We start from the raw sequence: 19,926 nt of genomic DNA on the forward strand, positions 1-19,926 counted from the left end.
ACATTATGCTGTGCGGCACGAGAAAGTTTCTGCAAACAAAGTTTTCTATTGCAAATGAAAAATAATTTATAATTGATACGGGACCAATGCTGTGAAGTTTTACATGGATAAAAGCGGGCAGCAATAAAGTTAATTTTTGACTACTAAAATTTTGTATAGATATGTATGTGACTGAGAACAAGTACCAGGCAATGTTTTGTTCTTCTGTCAGCCCCTTTTCTCCTGGTACAGAGCAGCACAATGTAGGGATTTAGAAGAAAAAGCTACTTTTAACATCGTGAGCTTGCCTCGTGCCAGAATGATTGATTGGTTGGTGTTTGGGATTTCTGGAACCGACACGAGGCGTTGTCAGGTAGGTGAGCAGGAGGGAAGTTTCACAAGCAGCAGCTCGGGGTTGCATCATGCTCCGTGCACGCAGGATTACGGGGAGCTTGCTCACGTACCCATCCATCACCGTGAAGGGTGGATGGCTGACTAACCCCACTTAGTCACCGCCAGGGCTTATTTGGGGGATGAGCGGGGCGGTAACAACACGGTGATTGCACACAGCAGCAGGGCTCTGGTGAAGCACACTGCAGGAGGGCCCCCAAGCGACGCCAAATTCCCCCATTCCCCCATTCCCCCCCCATTCCCCACCGCCGCCATTTTGACCACGGTTGCCACGGCGACGCCGCGCCCGGGCTGACGCGGGCCGTGACGAGAGGGGCAGGGCCAGGCCGGGGGGGGGGCAGGGCCAGGAGGGGCGGGGCGGGGCCGCGGGGCCGCAGCCGGAGCCGGGCCGGAGCCGCCGCCGCCGCCCCCAGCATGGTGATGGCCGAGCCCCGGCGGCCGCCCCCTGCGCTGCTGCCGCTGCCCCGCGGGGCCGGGGCCGGGGCCGGGGCCGTCCGAGTGGGCTTCTACGACATCGAGGGCACGCTGGGCAAGGGCAACTTCGCCGTGGTCAAGCTGGCGAGGCACCGCATCACGCGCAGCGAGGTGAGCGGAGACCCCCCGGCTGTTCCCCGCTGTCCCCACGGTGTCCCGCTCGGTCCCCCCCCCCCCCCCCCGGTGCTCACGGTCCCTCTCGGTCCCCTCACGGTGCCCCCTCGGGGACGGGTCCCCGCCGTATCCCCCGCGGCCTGCAGCCCCGCGGCCTGGGGAGGGGGCTCCGGGTGCCCCCCCCCCCCCCGCTCCGGGGCTCGGTTCCCCCCCGGCTCGGTGCCCCCCGGGGGGCTCGGTCCCCTCTGGTCCCGTTGTGCGACCCCGGAGCTCGGGGGGGGGGGGGGGGGGGGGGACGCGGGGCAGCGGCTGGGGTCGCCCCCCGGCCCCGGTGCTTTGCCGGGAAGGGCTGCCCGCAGTGCCCTGCACCGGGGGGAAGGGGTTGGTGAGCAAACAGAACCCCAAAATCCAATTTTTTGAGGTCAGTAATCTGAAAACACCCGAAACGATCCGGTTACGGGGCGCTTAGGTGGTAAGCTCGCTCCTTGCAGCAATAAAAAACGCCCCTAGTTTGGACTTCTAACAAAAACAAACACATTGTTCTCGCCGTGCCGCGCCAGGCGAGCGTCGCATCCCAAATACTCAATTTCTTGTTTCTCCGCTTGCCCAACAAAGCGGTAATCGCCCTTAAATCCTTCCTCGCCATCGCCGGGAAGCTGAGCAAAGACCTCGCGGCGTTGGGGCGCTCCGCTCCGAGTTGGCTGCCACATGCCAAACTTCGAAGTGCTTCACTTGCAGGCTGTAGGTGGTTGTTTACTCTGCAGCTCCCGTTTCCCCGGCAGACTGTGCAATGGGCATAAAAACTTTAATCTCAAGTCTTAATTGTCATTTTAGAACGTGTATTTGTTGGCCGTTAACAGCTCCCCGGTCCAGCGTGACTTCCCCACCTGCACCTTAAGAAACCACTAAATTCCCGTGCATCCCAATCAGTGCAAGCTTGACTTTTGTCATCCAGCTTTCCTTTATCTGGGGAGCCAAGGCTCTGGTCTGCAGCTTTTTCTGCACCATTTTCACAGCAGATTCCCCCGTGTTAGGGGTCTGCATCCAGGTCTTCCATTTCTCAGTACAGCTACGTTGACTTTCTGCAGCCGGAGGTGCAAGCACGTTGCCTGGAACTTAGCCGAGGTAGTTGCTGGAAGTATTCACACGGTCTTTGAGGAAGAGGAACCCTATCAAGATCGCTTCTGGTGATGTCAGGGGAAACTAATTCTAGCCAAGAACTACTTCAAATAAGTGCTTCAAGGTTGGGCCAACTTCACTTAATTTAGTGTTAGCTGACTGCACGCGTAGGAAAGTACAAGTCCTGCTTATGCTGTTTTTGGTGGAAGACTGTTCTTATTCCAGGCTTGTTCTGAACTGTAGTTTATGTTTCTTGAGTTGCGAACTTTTCAGTTCATCTGTGTGCAGAGTAGGACAGCTTCTGTTCAAGTTCCAGTGGAATAATATGCAGCTGCTAGGTTCTGGCACAAACTCACCATCAGGTCTGTACTGCAGGAAGATCTGCAGTGTGCTGCTCTTGAGACCTGCTCAGAAAGTCCTTAAAAGAAGCTCTTCCACTCTCTGAGATCCTCTTGAATCTTCCTGTTTGAACTGTCCGAATCCCAAACCTGTTGTTTGGCCTTTTTACTGTAGGTACTTGGAAACCACGTTTTAGATGGCTTTGACACATGAAAATATTTGCTTGTTTTTTTATATTCTGACTAGTCAGCAACTGTCAGATTAAAAGAAAAGATGGCATCTTACTATCTTGAAAGGTCATAATTTAGGGAGTATGTAAAGAATCCATCCTTCTTATGGAAAATATACGTATCAGAATATGGAATTGTAACTTGAACTGAAAAAGGTAAATATAGTAGCCATAAATTGTTAGCGAAACATAGGTCAAAATAAAAAGAAACCAGGCCTGAAGCAAAAGATACCATCTCCTACCCTGTCTTGTGTGAATACAAACCCAGAAACTGCAGGTTGAACCCTACATTAATGCAACAATGAAATTGCAAGATTAAATAGTCAAACAGAAAGGAGTGCGAAAGTTGACGAAAGTGGGGGGGATTCAGTACGTGTTCGTAGTGACCCTCCTTAATGACAGACCATGCCGGGTGCCTCGGAGGGGACTGCGTGGCTGAATGTGACCTTTGCTTTGCTGCCTGTTTGTGTTTGTTGCCATTTAAGTTAATGACACGTATTTTCCTGCCATGCTTATTTATCACGTTGCCAAGAAATCCTGTGATCTCAGAGTAACTTTTGTTAATGAAACATGCACGAATAAGCTTTTTTTTTTTTTCCTTGGAAGGAGGAGAGACTAAGAAAAGGCAACAAAAGTGATTGGAAACATGAAGTTGAGGAGGGTGTATGTTTGCTTCTAGTGAAATACGATGAGGTGTGAAATATGAATGGTAGCAAGAAGCTTTTGCTTGCTGTTGGGAATGGGTGAAGGCAGCAAAAAAGCAATGCGCTTTAAGGATGATGGCAAGTCTTTGCGAATGATCTGTGTGGAAGAATCACGTCCCTCCCACCCCAGAGCTCTGCACCTAACATCCCCTGGGGTTTGTCACCCCTAGGAGAGCGCTGGCCGCTGCTCCTCAAATGAAGATTAAACCCTTCCGACTGATAGTTCCTCACGGGGCACAGTGATGCTTTCAGCTCTCTGTTACGTTATGGGTGATTCATACTTGTCTCTGAGAAGTCCTGGCTCCTGGTAGGAGATGGGAGGCTGGTTTACGTGCGAGTGCCTGCGCTGAGGAATGCCTAGAAGTGAGTGATAAAGTAGGGGGAGCAGCGCCCTGCGCTGTGCAGCCAGCGGTTTGGCTTAGTGGAGTAATTCAGTGAGAAAATAAAACTATTGCCAAAAAAGACTCCGGGTGCAGATCTGTTTGCAGCCGTGGGCTCTCTGGATGTGTCGCAAGGGGCACAGGAGGAACGTGCTTGTGCAGGCAGAGCAGAGCAGCTCCGCAGGTACGCGGGGCTGCAGCCTCCAGCAGGTAACATTTCACGCGTCCCTGGTAGCCAAACCCTTCGCTGTTGCAAACTGGAGTTGCTCCAGATTGCAGAAGGACGCTTGCTAATTCCAGTGCCTCTTATTTACTTCTCTGATGCATTGGGTTAGCAGCTCAGGTCTGAATTTCTCTAACCTGGGTGAACCTTAAAGCTTACACTGATGTGGACAAACTTCCTCTTGTGTGTTAACTTGTCAGGCCACGTTGGGGGGATGTTCTTGGAAAGACTGATTAGAGAATTAAACGGATGATGCAAAACCAATGGAAATTGAAACCTGGAGCAGCTGAAGGATAGAGCAACTTTCTTCTAACAAGCTTTGCTGCTTGACAGTTTCAGTTCCCAGATGCCAGATGAGGCTTGAGCAAACTCCAGTTCTCTAGCTCTCTAGCAAAAGAGGGAAGGAAGCGTGTGCTATTCCTAATATTTTTTTTCTAACCCAAAAATAAATAATATTCAAACATATCTTTGCAGCGTTTGTAAGTTCTTAAGCAGCAAAAATGGGCAAGGGGGGAAGAGAAGGGAAGGAACAGGCTAACAGAATTTGTGCTTTTCTCTTTTTCTTTAGTGACCTTGAAGTTGTCTTGGAGTACATATTCATATGTCATGTTTGGTCGTATTTTTTTGATTTCTTTTTAGGAGATGTGATAACCTTTATTTAAAAAATAAAGATAAACACTAGAATCACAGAATCTGTGTAACTGTCCTTAATGTGGCATGCGCTAAGTCGGTTTGTTCGTGTTGAGGTAATGATTGAGCGTGGTAGAGAAATGAGAATTCATTGCTGCGTGCAGTCAGTCTCTGCACTGCTTTCAGAAGATCAAAGTGATGCCGCAGCATCTCTGTAAGACGCTAGCAGTTGTTAGCAAGCTGTATACTCAGGAAGAAAACACACTTTTCATTTAGGAAACTCTTCCCCATCCTGAAGCAGCTTCTCCACCTCTAAGAATTACTTCCCCTTTTCCTGTCATCGTGACACAGCTGAGATTACGGACAAAAACGAGCCGCTGCTGCTGAATGCACTGTTCCTTCCCGTGGCGTTGTGAAGAAGTGGCTGGATTTTAAGTATTTCCAAGTGCTTTTTCTCTAAACCTCCTAGGGACCTGACAAGATGCGTGAGAGCTGAAGATTGAGAATAGGCTGAGATATCTCATCTGCATTTGACTGCAGAAGCAGCGGTGCCAGCTGCTCCTGTGCTTCTTTTCACATAGAAGCCTGCCACTGTGTGCATGTACATAATATGCACATTGAGAGCTGTACTAGGATTCCAAATACCTTTTTTTTTTCTTCAAGTAGCCACACGCCTTTACTCTGCGTTCAAAAAAACAACTGCTTAATAGTACCAAATAATTCCACATTATAAGGCAAAATGCGGTTTGCTCTAATGTATTTTTTGTTTTAATTAAAACCCTATTTAAAGTGCAAATATGGCTTACTCTTCATTATTTTGCCTGACTTCCTCTTGCATCTCAAATAACATATTCCTGATTAGTGGAGAACTGTGCTTAGGATTATTTCAGATGCTTGAGATTGAGCTAAAGTGGATACACAACACATCCATGCCTTTATGTATATCCTAGAGAGAGACGTCCAGTGGAAGTATTTAATCTTTAAAAGTGAAGAAGGAGAAATGAGTTTTGCCTAGTTTTTTTTTTTCTGGGGCAATAGATACTTTTGTAATCTGGGCCAGCAAAGTTAAAAGCTGCTTGGAACTCCTTGCGGATGTTAGGAGCTGGGAGCTGCAGCGCTCCGAGTTGTGCGTGGTATCTGGAGAAAGCTGGCAACAGACGTCGGGAGACCGGCTTGGAAGTGGTAACAGGCTGTATTTGAAATATTTATACTTTCAGTAAAAGGAATACTTAAAATTTAAGAGCAAACCGTGGAAGTGCCAAACTATACTGGAAGAAACGCCAAGAGTCTGTGTACTTGCAAAGCTAGATCGCTTCAATAGGATGAGGTGGTGGGAGTCGAGCTTCATTGGAAAAAGTGGCAACAGCAAGCTGTGAGCTGCAGAGCCCCCCCAGCCTCCTCTGTTCAGCAAGAGCCACAGAGGGCAGGCTGCTGTTACTTCCTTCAAATTGTCCAAAAACCTCTTTAATTTATTACTTTGCATTCTCACTGTTTTGTTTTTTTTCTTTTTTTTTCTCTTCCACGCTAGACCAAGCCCCTTTTATTTGAAGTCCTGTGTAGGTTTTTTATTACGTTCTCCACACTGCATGCATTCCTATGTGCAAGAAGAGTAAATAAGAGAAAGTTACTCAAAGTTACTCTTTTTTTTTTTTTGCTTGCTTTTTAAGAGAGTTTCAGAAATGAAAATGCTCAGTGAGACGAAGGAGAAATTAAATGGACCGGAGCAGGGGCAGTCCAGAAGTTAAGTGCTGTGGGTTTTAGGCGAGGTTTCTGCGCTGTGCTGTCTGTGTGAAGACTCAGAGAAACAGAATATCCAAGCTGGAAGGGACCACAAGGATCATCGAGTCCAACTCCGGGAGGTGAAGAAAGAAGCTGCTGTGAATGCCTCAATTTAGCGAGACTGACGCTGTGTAAATCACTAATTAGGGTGCCAGTAAAGTTTAAATACCGAACAAGGCAGCAAGATTTTATTGCATTACAGTAGGCTGATGAAGAAGGTATTTGGACCGTCCAGAACACCAGATCTACCCAGGATGGGAGAGAGCTTGTTGCTCGACTGAAAGATGCATTACTGGTTTGTGATGGGAATGCGAGATTGCCCCAGATTAATCTTTTAATTGGCTTGTAAATAAGAAAGAGTGGTTTCCATTTCTTTTAATTTTGGAGGTCACCCAAATAACAGGTGTAAAGCAGGGCAGATGTGGAGAAGGAATAAGAAACCATCTTGTGTCTCTGGTTGTTTCCAGAGAGGCAGCAGAAAATAAATTAGAGGAAGTGGGGAAATGGGACACGTGGTTTGTTTTTTAATAAATATTTCCTAATGTATGTTTAAGAACTTGGTCTGACTTCAGTGGTTTGCTTTGATTTCTTTGATATTTTGCAACTTTCTAGCAAAGGGATTTCTTTGGGCTAATAAATTCTGCCCGGAAAAAAACAGTCAGTTTATTAGGTGTGATCTTACATTAGGCTAGGGAGATTTAAAGGGGGGGGTGTGGTGGGTTTTCTGTAAGCTGTAGGAACGATGGTTTGCATCCTCTGCCGCCACACGGCATGAAGTCAGGCCAAAAAAGGAAGCAGTTTGCTGCTCTGCCTGGGCCAGCGAAGGGACCTGCAGGGAGAGGAGCTGCGGGGGAGCAGGCTCAGCACGAGCCTGGAGCCGTGTGTTGGGACAGCCCCGTCCGATGCACGCTGCTCTGCTTCCTCTCCTGTCCTGTTTCTTTGCGAGGGTGAAGCCAGGCCTTATCCAGCTTCATGCGTTCACTGAGCATCAGACAGCAAAAAGGTTGTGTAGCTGGAAGGAAGAGGAGTAGGACGGGAGGGTATCACGTCAGAACAGAAGCAGGTTATCTGTGTTTACTTGCATGCTTTAAGGGTGTTGTCTTCTGAGTGAAACGACAAACTTTTACCAGGAGATGCAAAATCTCTTAGGACCTGTTGTGGGCATTATGGTTCCTGTGCACTTCTCAGCGTGCAGCGTAACGGCGTGTGCGAGCAGGCAGGGGAGGTGCTGCAAATACAGGTAGCTAGCAGGAGCACGTTTTGAAAGAAGACAAAGGCATTTCCGAGACATCTTGTGAAGGGAAAGCGTGTTTTGACAAGATCAGGCATCAGGATCCTCTAAGTTGGCGCATGTCATGTGGGGATGGAAGACGAGAGCTGGGGAGGAGGAGGTCAGCAGGCAACGCTTGAAAAGCACTTTCAATGCTTTCTTCCCAAGTGTCCACTGCTAAGCTTTGAAAAATAAAGGCCCTGGAACAGTTCAATGTTTAATGGTGAGGGATATGGAACTTTAGGTTTCTTTGTTTTATCTTTAATGCATCATTAAAAAGCATATTGTTTTTGATGAATCTAGTTCACTGAGTGGCAGTGAATTCTGCATTAATCAAACATTGTTTAAAAACAAATCCATTAAAAATATTTGATTTGAAAAACAGAACCTTGTTCTGCCTCATCTAAGTAGGAGTGCATCCTGCATCTTAAAACCAAACACTCTTCACTGACTACAAGGCTAGATCAGTTTACTTGTTCATAGCAGAATCTTGTTTTTCTGGTGTTTCGGGAAGACAAGCAGACCTCTGAAGAGGCTGTCAAGGAAAAGCACACTGAAATGAAGTCAGTAAAGAGTTAATTCTGAATTCAGGTGGGTCCATAATCAGTCTTGCTGGAGATAATGAGGTTCACCTCCTGTGGATTTTGTCTCCTGCATAACAGCTGTCTCCTATAGTTCAATACCTTGTGAAATGCAGTTGTAATTGGAAGCATTTGTGTGATTTACATTGTTTGCTCCTGCTTCAGCATTAATAATGTGATATTCAGGGTGAATAAACACCATTTCATATTTAATACTTCTTAGTATTATAATCCTTTGTGTGATTTTTAGCAGCTATATTTTTGCTGCTTCTTGGTTTAAAAAAATGTTTTGTTTCTTACTCTTTCCTGTTTAAAATGTTTGGTCTCGTAAGCAAGTGTCACTCTCTGTAATTCACCTTGCAGATATTGACTAAAAATAGTCAGTGGGACCCTGATCTCTTTTTGTAAACTACCTGAGACCTGTTTGTGAGGTTTGACTGACAGACGTATCCATAGAGGTTTTTCCCTGAATGGATGAATTGCGGTTGTCCCTCCATAATAGCATATTAACTGAAATTAAAACAAGCATATAACAGTTGAAACTACCTGGATCCACTATGTTTTGATTCTTTGTGTTGAGCCAACAGTTTCTCTTTTTCAAATACCACTTTTGTATTTGTGGAATTCAAATTGACTACCTTGACCCTAGAAATGGATATCATTAGACTTCCTAAAAAGTTTTTTGTCTTTTAAAACATTTCTGTGTGTCCTCAGTTGTTCCCACCTGCTGCTGATAAATTTTGGGGAGAGTTTTAATCTCACTTTTGCTATTTGGCTGCAGGTGGCAATAAAAATCATTGACAAATCTCAGCTGGATGCTGTGAATCTGGAGAAGATCTACCGAGAAGTGCAGATAATGAAGATGCTCGATCACCCACACATTATAAAGCTCTACCAGGTACGGTTAGCAGTGTCCTTTCCCTTCTCCTCCTCTCTGCTCCTCTTTGAAGAGTTTGCACTGTTGTCTTCTTGTAGATCAGCAGTCTGAGACAAGCTCAGCTTTTCTGGAATTGATTTGCATTGGATGCATGTTTAACGTTTTTGAAAGCACATCAGTTGTGGTCTTGTTCATTCTACTGTAGCAATTAGGCTGCCCGTGTTAGATACAGAAAAGTATGTGACATCTGCATGAAATACACAGAAAGTTGCAAATGTGATGTTAGTGAGAGAGCTGAGTTTGAAATACCTGGCGATGAAACTTTGATGCGTTTAAGTAGAAAAGGTACAATGTAAGCTAGAGCAGGGTGGGAATACTCAACGTGATGTCTACAACAAGCATGACCTAGAAGGATCTCTGTGGAGGACGTCATGGTTTTCTTTGGTCGAGCCTTGGCTGAGAGAGCAAACTGAGGAGTACTTGCAGCTTTTCTTATCTTTGGATAAGACGTGAGGATGTGTCAGTCCAGACTCTGCAAATGTGTTTGTGGTGTAAATGCACGTACCAAGCAAGAGCTACCCAAAGACTTAATCTTGAAGTGCATTTCCTAGAAGACAGATAACTAGTTCTTCAGTAGGTTTGTTTCTGTTGTGCGAACGCTCCCCTTGAAATTGCTGAGGTAACTTGAAGAAACAAATTGAAAAATTGTGATAATTGTATGTGCAAGACAGACTTTAACCTCTTTACCAGGAGAAAACTATGAAAATAAGTACTCTTGTGGCTTTGTTTGCTTTTTGCTCTTCCTACAAGTTGTTTAATGTACAATTTCTCTATCAACAGGTGATGGAGACCAAAAGCATGCTGTACCTTGTGACAGAATTTGCCAAAAACGGAGAAATTTTTGGTAAGCAAGAGAATGTTTCAATTGTTAAGTTCAGCCCTTTAACATCTGCAATTTGTCAATTGTATTTATTTTGCCCAAGAATTCTTTTTATTCTAGCATGTAATTTTCCTTTCTCTGTCTAGAAAAACACGTGACAACTGGCACTGCTGCTCTTTTTAGAACTAAAAACTTTAGGGAAAAAACATTACAGTTTGAGTTTCCAACATAAATTTTTGCTCTAAAGGGACTTAGCTGCTGTACAGTTGGAATTAATACGCTTTTGATCTGGAACATACATTGTTGTGTCTCACCCTCAAAATGTGAGGGTGGTGGTAAAGTTGAAAAATGACAGAAGAGGTGATGAAATATGAATTTGCATGGGCAGAGATTCAGTTACAACGGCTTTTAATCAGGTTTTGTTGGGCACCTACTGAGTAAAGTGACCTGTCTTTCGTGGTGGTAGATAGAAGCATTGAAGTGCTATTTAACAGCAAGAACTATGTTTCCAGGAGTGAAGCAAAGGCAAAGTGACTGGGGTAGTAAATTACTATAGTGAGACAGTGGGTTTTGACCTGAGAGTTTGTTGGAAATGGAAAAAAAAAATCACGGATTTTTGTTTCACAATGCAACGTAGCATGTGCACAGTACAGTTGACTCACTTTTCCCTGTCTTTCTTAACACTGAGTTAATTTTTCATCTAAGATGGAAACAAGATGGATATTTGTCATGTGAGGCAGTCAGGCTTAGCTTAATTTAACAAAATGTAGCAATATGCAAATAGATTTATCACAGCGCAGTGGGAGACCAACAACTGTGTATGATCGTCTATTGATGATCAAACTCCATCGTGCCATTACCAGCTGAGGGTTTAACACAGCAGTGAAGGGATTATACTCAGAGAGAGAGGAACTGGAGGCTGGTGACCCTTGGGCTTGTGTGAACGAGGCGGTGAGACCTGTCTGTAGAAATAGCGCTTCCAGGTACGTGTTCCTGCTTGGACAATGTAATGACAGCACAACTCATCTTGAAAACGTTGGTCCCATTCTGATAGAGCTTGTTTGGTCACATTATTTGTTAGCAATATTTGAGTGTAGGTCTAGGGAAGCTGGTAGTTGGAGAGGAAAGAGCACTGTTGAGATGCATGCTGCTCATGAACTGTTATGTGTTGTTTGTAGAGTAAACTAACAGGAATCTGAAGAGATTCCTGGAGGAACTCAGATGTGTGAAGCAGTACTAATGTTCTTGTTGATTTGGAAAAATTGTGCAGTTACTGTTACGGAAAGACAATCATGCTGATGTGTGATTCAGACTTCATGTAGCATCTTCCCGTAACTTGTGAGAGATGGAGATAATATGCAATGAAAACAGGATAAGAGATTGAAATACTGGTGTGTTGTTTGCCTTACAAATGCCGCCAGGGCCCCTCTGGAGGGCCCTGGTGATTGGAGAGCAGAAGAGGTGGAGCATGGCTGATTTTCATTTTTTGCACTGGGGGACAGGGGGTGGATTTCATGGAAACAAATCAAATGTTCAAAGTCCCTTCTTTGTTTTCTGGGTTATCTTTTTTTTTTTTTTTTTCACCTTTAGGTCCTTATCTTTGGACTGTTTGTAATAAGCAGGATATCACGTCCAGGGCAGCTTCAACGTAACTTGGAAGTAGAGAAAATCTGGGGTAGTATTTAAAAAACAAACAAAAATAACAGAAGTAGAAAGGAGACTCAAACTACATGATGTTTTCCTTTTTCCCATCCTGATCGTTCATTGTGTCTGCTGGATTTGTCACTTCCAGACTAACAGGTTATGAGATAGTCTCACTTTTCCACCATTAGTTTTCAAACAGCAGACAGTAGGATTGTCCCCTGGAGTTCTGTACCCAAGTGTCATTGAAGTTGTTAACATTTTGCTGTGTGTCTTCATGGTTTGGGGGTTTTTACTTTGTTTTCTCTCCTGAAGCAAGATGATTAGAAACCTGTGGAAACTCCTGTTACCTCAGGTAATTGGCCTCCTGGCATCATTTAACTATTGTGCTCAGGTTTGTTCTTTGACTGACCTTCGACTGCACTTGAGGGAGATTTAAAACAACAACAAAAAAACCTCTAGGTTTGTGGCAAGATTTAAGTTTTTACCTGAAAAGCCAATGAGGTGTGGGATCAGTATATCCAAGAAGACAAACTGCAGTCTGTTGGGGCAGATTTTCCTGTACAATCCCTCTGTTACCAGCGGGGAGCGGGAGGCCTCTCAGGGGTCTGGTTCAGAGCAAGGCCTTACAGAAATTCAGCTCTCCCTCCACAGGAGCCTCTCCTTTTCTGATTACAGAAGGAGCTGAGAGAGAGAGAGAGAGTAGACCCAATAAGTTGAAGTTGGCCTTTGTGGTCACTTCTCCGAAAAACTCAGTGGTTTAGAAAATGTGTGAGAGACCATATTTGTCCCTTCCGACCTTCCCCTTGCATGAGGTGCTGTAAAGAGCACAGCATGCTCTTCAGGATGGGTCTCAGTAGATTGTGTCTGGTGAATGTTCCCTTAATGCCTTGTCACACTGTCAGGATCACTGTGAGTAGCCTGGTGCTAGCCCTCACTGAGGCTTTTCAGTTCTGCTAACCCATCAGTTCTTAGTGCTGACTGGTGGTTCCTGGACAGGATTACATTTATCCCCTGTACTGATATTCCTTGCTGTCTTCAAAGCTACAGTAACATTTTCTGCACTCAGCAGTTGTGAATTTTACCTTTTGCCAGCTAATGTTGTTGCAGTAAATACTTTGTTTTTAGTCTAGGCACTTCAAATGTGGTTACATTTTGATTTTTTTTAAAAGAACAAGTCCTTAAGTCCTTAGACTTAATAAAATATTTGAAAAAAAGGTTTCAGTTGTGCTTACTGTACTTTACAGACCTACAAAGTTTTAAACTCACTTTTTTTTTTTTTAATATCTTTACAGCCACCACCTTGTAACCTTCAACATCACTCACCTGAAGCCTCTTAAACAGCTGAGACACAGATTAACTGTTAGCTAAACTAATTACAGTCAACCTATTCTGAAGGGCTAATTCTCTAGTTTTTCATTAATGACCATTTGGTTTCTTTATATTACAAAAATCGAGACCGTGGAGGGTGAAGCTGACTATTAAGCCTAAAAATAACCCAACTGTTCAGCAAGGGGAAAATGAATATCCAAGGCTTCAGTTGGGATTTTTTTCTTCTACTGTGAAAGTAGTTCACCCCGTCTTGCCTGCTGTCTGGCATGCTCACTACAGGTGTATTTTTAAAGCAGTAAACATGACCAAAACCCAAAAGAGTTCAAGACTAACAGCTTGTTTGACTTTTGTCTGGTTTACCTTTTAACTATTTAAAGGAATTTGCTACTTTTGGCTGACCCTTAAGAAAAATTCCTTTGATCTTGTCCTTCAGTTTTCTGAGGGTGACTGTACCTATGTATGTACTCTTCTGGTACCCTTTTTCCCTACTACATTCTGGAAATGTGAAGGAGAGAGACTAAAGCATAGGTACGAGGCAGGCATTTCAATTTCCAGCCATGGTCCTGGGAAGAACAGCTTAACTATATTTGCCTACCCACTTCTGTTATCTTACATCTCACAGCTGACTTTCCTGATTTGTTTAGGTGTTCCTTACAACCTTCAGCCTGTTTGCAACTGGGCAGTAGACACTGAGGAACTTGCTGCCTTGTAGAGAAGCTGCAGGGAACAGTGGGCTAGTGCCAGGCTGTACCGTTGTGCCACTAGTACAGAGATAGAGATAATGATTCCCCTTGTAACTAGCACTTTGCAATATTGCAGTATCCTTGCTCAGTAGATAAAGACGACAGCATCTTCCAACTACTCTAGGCTATTTCAGCATAAATATCAATCCTTAAGGAGGCATTTGATATTATAAACCTCTGTACTTATGTTTTCAGCTTCTCAGAATCCCGTGCCTGTTTCAGTGAACAATAACCTTGCAGTCTCTCCAGAAACACTTCTCCATAAAGGAGACATTCAGACATGTCTTTCCTTTGTTAGAGTATTAATAATTATGTCTGTATCCATAAGATCCTAGTCTTACCTAGCAGTTTGTCCTGGACAATTTCATTTATGTTTTTGGGCAGAGTTGGAAAGCTGGACTGGAATAGGCTTGAGCAGCTCTCGGTTTTGTCCTAGCCTTGGCACAGGATCAGCTGTCTCTAGAAAGGGGGATACCGTAACCTTGTTAGACAAGAATATATAGGATCTGATTATTATTTTTTTTTTTTAGTTACAATTATTCTTCGTCATGGATAATCTGGATTTCCTTACCTGAAATTCTAACCCATTATTATCACTTGTGTTAATAGGCATTCATAAGACTGGAAGTGCAGTGTGTCCCCCTAATATGCAAATAGTCATTCTTTACTAAGCTTGAACTGGATGAGTGATGTCTTGACTGTCTTACACTGAACCCAAATCACCAAATAGTTGAGGTTGGAAGGGATGCGTAGGGAATGTATAGTCCAGCCCTGTGGCTCAGAGCAGGGTCAACCAGAGCAGGTTGCACAGGATCACGGATGAATACTCTACAATCTTTCTGACCAACCTGTTCTAGCATTTGACAACATGCACAGAGGAAAAAAAAATGAAAAAAAACACCTTTATTTTATGTTTAAATGGGATTACCTTGTTTCAGTTTGTTCCCCATGTCCTTTCACTGGGTATTGGTAAGAAGAGTGACTCTCTTTTTCCTCCTGTCAAGTATTATACACAGCAATACGATTCCCCTGTGAGCTTGGTCTTCAGGCTGAATGCCGTCTGTTCTCTCAGCCTCCCCTCATGTGACGGGCACTCCAGTCCTTTAACCATCCTCATTGTCCTTCACTGTGCTCTCTCCAGTGTGTCCCTGTCTCCCTAGCAGAGAGAACATACAAAGTAAAAAACATACGCAATTGTTCACCTAGCTGAAGGACAGTCATTTCAGTGAAAAGCACTGGCCAGTGCTAGACAATGTCTCTGAGTCATGTTTTGAAGTGGATACCATCTTCATGTTTCACTTACCCAGTAAACAGATGTACTTTGTGGTACTGAAAAGGTTGCACAGGAAGCTGCTTTTTGAGCACAAGTCCTGCTTCTGCCTGCTGTGGATCCAGCTGAATCGAAGGTGACTTCTGGTTTCGATCTCACTACGGAAAAACAGAGGGAAAAAAGTAACCTTAAAACTTGTACATGAAGGGTATGACATGAGGATGAGATTCACCAAACTATAAAGGCATAGGTAGCTTTGCTGTTTCTTTATTTGCAAAGGACAAGGGGGTGCTTTGCTCTTCACCTAAGTTAATCCTGGTTGCTAGCTCCAGAGCTGTGCACGTGCAATCAGCGTCCAGCTTCGAGCTGCTGTGGCAGAATGTCTCTAGCAAATTTCAGCTGCCTTAAAGTCATTGCTGAAAGCCAGGAGCTGGCGCCATGCCTATGTCCCAGCCTTTCCTATTTGAAACTAGTTAATGTACAAACTGTATCCTTGCATGCACCAACTTCACCTGTTCAGATAGATCCTGGCATATTCTACTTCACTGGGAGATAAAGTAGCGTATTTCAGAATAAATTACCCATTCCACGCAAGCTGCTAGACTTGGTGGAAAGCGCAAGGCCAAGACTGTTGCTAAAGGTGGTTTGGAAGCTCTAAATGAGCCCTGACAGGCTAAAGCTGTGAAAGCAAATGACAGTTTAGGTCCATTAATGTATTTGCTGCATTGCTAACAAAGGATGGATTAACAGCTTACAGGGCTGGCTTGCATTCAGTGTAATTTAGTTTGTGTCTTTGATATCTGACTTCACCTTGCCATCATGTGATTTGTCAGTCACTCCGTGACTCAATGATATTTTGCTTGCAAATATTATGATCTCCCCTTGCTGCCAGGCTTTTGTTTGTTCTCGTGCTTTGCCAAGTTAAACCAGCTGAAGAGGCATTAAGATCCAGGCAGGTTAGAAGCTCTGAGGAGAGTTTTTAGATCTGCAGGTTTTGTAGATCAGATTGAACAAAGTGCTTAAAAATGTTTGTGAGGGTTGCTGAAATGGTTGTACTGCAGCTGAGGTCTCTGTTCTTATACTCCGAGATCCCCCAAGAAAGCATCTTTGAAATAAGCCTGTTTTACTGAGCATATTAACAGGATGGTTTATTAATGATTGCTGTGCTTATTTAAACCATATGAGTGATGATATAATTCAGAATTATCAATTCTTCAATTATCAATATGCCATTGCCTGGAGCACGCAGTAGCAGCAATTCCTTGTGGTCCAGGTAGCAGCAAAGAACTTGTCATGTACAAGAGCCCAAGGTCAGTGAAGTTGTTGGTCTTATACAATCCAACAACAATGGTTTTTTTCATGTTTTTATTAATTTCTGCAAGAATTCTCATGGTTTGTGCCCCCTTCCCCTGAACAGCATATTTCTTCCTTTGTCCTTTCTTCTAGTAATAACAAAGCTGACTTGCACCTTCAGTGAAGTTTTACTGGAAATGTACTTTCTGGTTTTAGTGTGCTTGATATGAGCTGTTTATCATAGAGAAAGCAGAACAGCTTAAATGAAAACATAACGAGCACCTATAACACCCATAAACAATATTATGTTAGTTTAAAAAACAAACAAACAACAACAAAAAAAGCACACAACCTAACAAAAACAGGTATTCTGTGCTACCTTGCTGCTTTGGCATCGTGTTGGGCACAATGATCCTTTTTGGGTCATTGAGGTTACGTAACTAGCTTGGAAGATATGATTAATCATTTACTTAGGGATTTTGTCACAGATCCTTGTAAGTAAACAGAGGTAGACCGAAAACCTCCGTTCCGTTGTGTTCATTTTCCTGCTTGCAGAAGCAGCTGTTTTAACCTGCTAACTGAATTCAGACTGAAATGGTTGTGCCAGCTGGTCTCTAAATGACGAGTCCTGTTCGTGGGACCTTTGCGTAAATGATAATTAGAAGGGACTGGTGGCAGCTCAGACATTTTAGTTATTTTAAGACTTATTTCATAAATTTCCTAGTTTTGCGTCATTGAATTTAAATGTGCTTAAGCAGTGTTTTTTTGTTTTTGTTTGTTTTTTCCTCACATATTCCTTAGCTTTGAAAGAGCATTTCAAGACAGGACTCCATGCTGAAGGAAGGCAGTGTGAGACTGGGGACATGCAGGTTGTTAATTTGAGGTGGAGAAGCCCATAGGCTAATGTCCTGAAGTTGTCAGTACTGAACTCAGCTCTCTGCTTCAGAGAACTTCCACTGTCTCCCATTTCTTAGCCCTCTCCAGACATGTCCATATTGGAAAAATTAAATAAATAAAATCAGTTTATTGACGTTGGAGACTTGAGCTGTAGTCTTCCACGTTTTCAGAGTACTGCCTTCATCCTGCTTGTACCTGCAGGCTGGTGAAATCTTCCAGTGATTTGGCTGGTAATGCCAGTAAGGGAGGACAGTGTTTCGTGCCTCCTCAAGTGGAATTTGTTACCTGGTGTTCTGTAATGAAGTGAGATACAATCTTCAAGTCGTCACTGCATTTCTACGTTTTATTTTATATCTCCTAGATATTGCAATCATTTTTTTTAAATGTTAAATTATTAGTTATAGTTTCACTGCTGATATATTTTGTCACGTTGCTCAGATGCCATTAGTGTAGTCTTAAACCAATGATAAGCTGGTTTTAAATTGTTACTGTAAATAAAAAAATACAGAAAAGTTTTGCTTGCCTAATCTGAAAGGCTTCGGCTATGCCAAAACAAATCAAACAGCTCAGCGCTCTGATGTAAAGCTGAAATGGTACAGGAGAACTGCTGACAGCACAGTGAAATCGCTGAAGCAGAAGATACACGGTTGGTTTTTTTAAATCCCAAATTTAAAATGGTTAGGTAGCTGAGTATCGCCCGGTGGCACTCTGTTGCACGTCCTGTTGCAGTGTGCACAACAGCCCAGCTGCCCCGTGGGTGCTTTCCGTGGTGTGCCGTACAGCATCGGGGTATTCACGGGGTCACGTAAGCATTTGTGGCAGAACTGTAATCCAGAGCCAATGAGGAAATCATCTTCTCCTGATGGAACCAGTGGCTTTGCCCTGCCAACCAGATGAACAGCCTTCCCGTGTGCTTCGTGGGCTGGGTGTTGATTTCCTGGCAAATAGGCAACGGCTCTCAAACCCTTTTCTTCTTCCTCAAGCAACGCCATGACGCAGTTCCTCCACATCTTCGTACTGCTGTTCCTCTGCATTTTTTTCTAGTTTATACTGAAAGTTAATATATTTGCGGTATGCTAAAGTCGGTCGCGTTGCACACACACGAGTCCAAAGTAGTTCTGCTAAGCTGGGCTAATTTTCCATAGCTTTACAGGTAACTGAAAGCACAGCCCTCGTTGTCTCGTGTTCCTGCTGGTCCTTTGCCAGCTTATTCTTATTCCAAGTAGCATCATAAGCTAGCAGCTACATTGTTATTGATGGTTTTTAAATTGCGTTTGTCCTTTTTTTTTCTGTTTTTTTTTTCCCCTCTGTTGTTTTTCTGAACTATTTCCAGGGAAGAATGTTTGACAGCGAATGTGCTCACTGTCTAGTAAGCTCTCACAGAACCTGCAGGATGTAAAAAGTTTCCTTGCTCTGAACTTTCCCTTCCAGTCATAATGCAGGAGCTATAGGCAAATACCAGTAAACCACCTTCCATTGTCTTTAGTGTTTTGGAAGGTACTGTATTCATACAGTAACTCATAAGGCTGCACTTCATCACCTCACTATGAGTACAGAGTAAGCTTACCTGCCATGGAAATGAAACGTAGGACTGCAAGTTAATGTAACAACATTAAAATGTTATTAAGAACCAAAGTACCAACTTATTTTAGGAACATTAGATTATATAAATTTAATTTTGTCTTTTCTGATTTATCCAAGCAGAAATCAACAGTCCATAGGCAAGCTTTTCCAAAAGCTTATTGGGTCATTGATCATCATGTGTGTGACTTAAGTGCATTATATTGTAGATCACGGGTAGCTGTTATTGCCCTGTCCAGCTAGTCTGTTCCCAACTGCATTTCTTTTCCTACTAGCTACTCTGATGTATGCGGGGAGAGGGATGGGGATCCATGGGCAGGCTACGTTACGTGACTGGACATTTCACCTAAGTGATTAGCACAGATAGAGCAGCTCTGCATGTGATGTCTGATAACATCACATTGCATATGTGTGTAAGTTGTCCTCACGGTTAAAAGCTGAGCTTGTATCAAGTTGTGTAATGGAAGGTGTGTGTGTATGGTCGTGTGATGCAGGAGGCCATGGCATAGCCTCACATCCCTCCGTCATCTCACAGAAAGAAAGGGGTACCTATTGTGCATCTCGTGAACAAAATCTGTTGTTTTTTTTTTAATCTTGGAAAAAAATTAACTGAACCAAACTCTTATAATTCATCACATAAGCTCATTCCTTGCTGTTTTTCTATTTAATTTCAGTGCTAGCTGTGCTGCAGCAATTGGTTGGAGATATGCTCAGCCTTTGCTCATCGTCCCTGCGCAGCACACCTATGTGAATTTCCTGCACCTTGGCCATTAACCACGTTCTTTGTGGGATGTAGGAGGCTATTCTGAACCCATCCTAATGGCTGGTTCTTTGCTTTTTCTGCCTTGTAAGAGGAAGAAAAGAACTGGCTGTAGAAGCTGTTTCTGTCAAGACTCACACAGCTGCTGCTTCGCTTGTTTTTGTTCTTGGGGATAAATGACGTCTTCAGCTTCAGAGCTATCATTTGTTTCAGGGCTAACATTAGTTTTACAACATAATCAAATATGAAAACAAAATGTTCTTTCGGCTTGTGATGCAACGAAGACAAGAGAGAGGTCAGGATGGGTACCTTATGGTTATTTGTTTTATTTCCAAAGGAAAAATGCTTTTAGCCACCACACAGCGTGTTGAGGCTTCACAGGAAGGTGTGTGGCATGAAGCTGCTGGGAATCAATGAGAG

The 19,926-nt window shown here is 43.6% G+C and overlaps 1 protein-coding gene across 2 annotated transcripts in view; it reads left to right on the forward strand.

Annotated features, from left to right (window-relative positions):
* Positions 1–775: 775 nt before the first annotated feature.
* Positions 776–19,926, forward strand: part of SIK2 (salt inducible kinase 2) — a 49,698-nt gene continuing 30,547 nt past the window's right edge. Inside the window, exons 1-3 of one of the 2 annotated variants that reach the window (XM_035555730.1) lie at positions 776–975; positions 9,014–9,130; positions 9,950–10,013. In XM_035555730.1, coding sequence (XP_035411623.1) covers positions 805–975; positions 9,014–9,130; positions 9,950–10,013 — 352 coding nt within the window. In that variant the 5' untranslated portion in view covers positions 776–804. The remainder of the gene's footprint in view (positions 976–9,013; positions 9,131–9,949; positions 10,014–19,926) is intronic. The other variant, XM_035555731.1, reaches the window with a different exon arrangement.

This window comes from Cygnus atratus, chromosome 22, assembly GCF_013377495.2.
Source record: "Cygnus atratus isolate AKBS03 ecotype Queensland, Australia chromosome 22, CAtr_DNAZoo_HiC_assembly, whole genome shotgun sequence".
Classification (NCBI taxonomy): domain Eukaryota; kingdom Metazoa; phylum Chordata; class Aves; order Anseriformes; family Anatidae; genus Cygnus; species Cygnus atratus.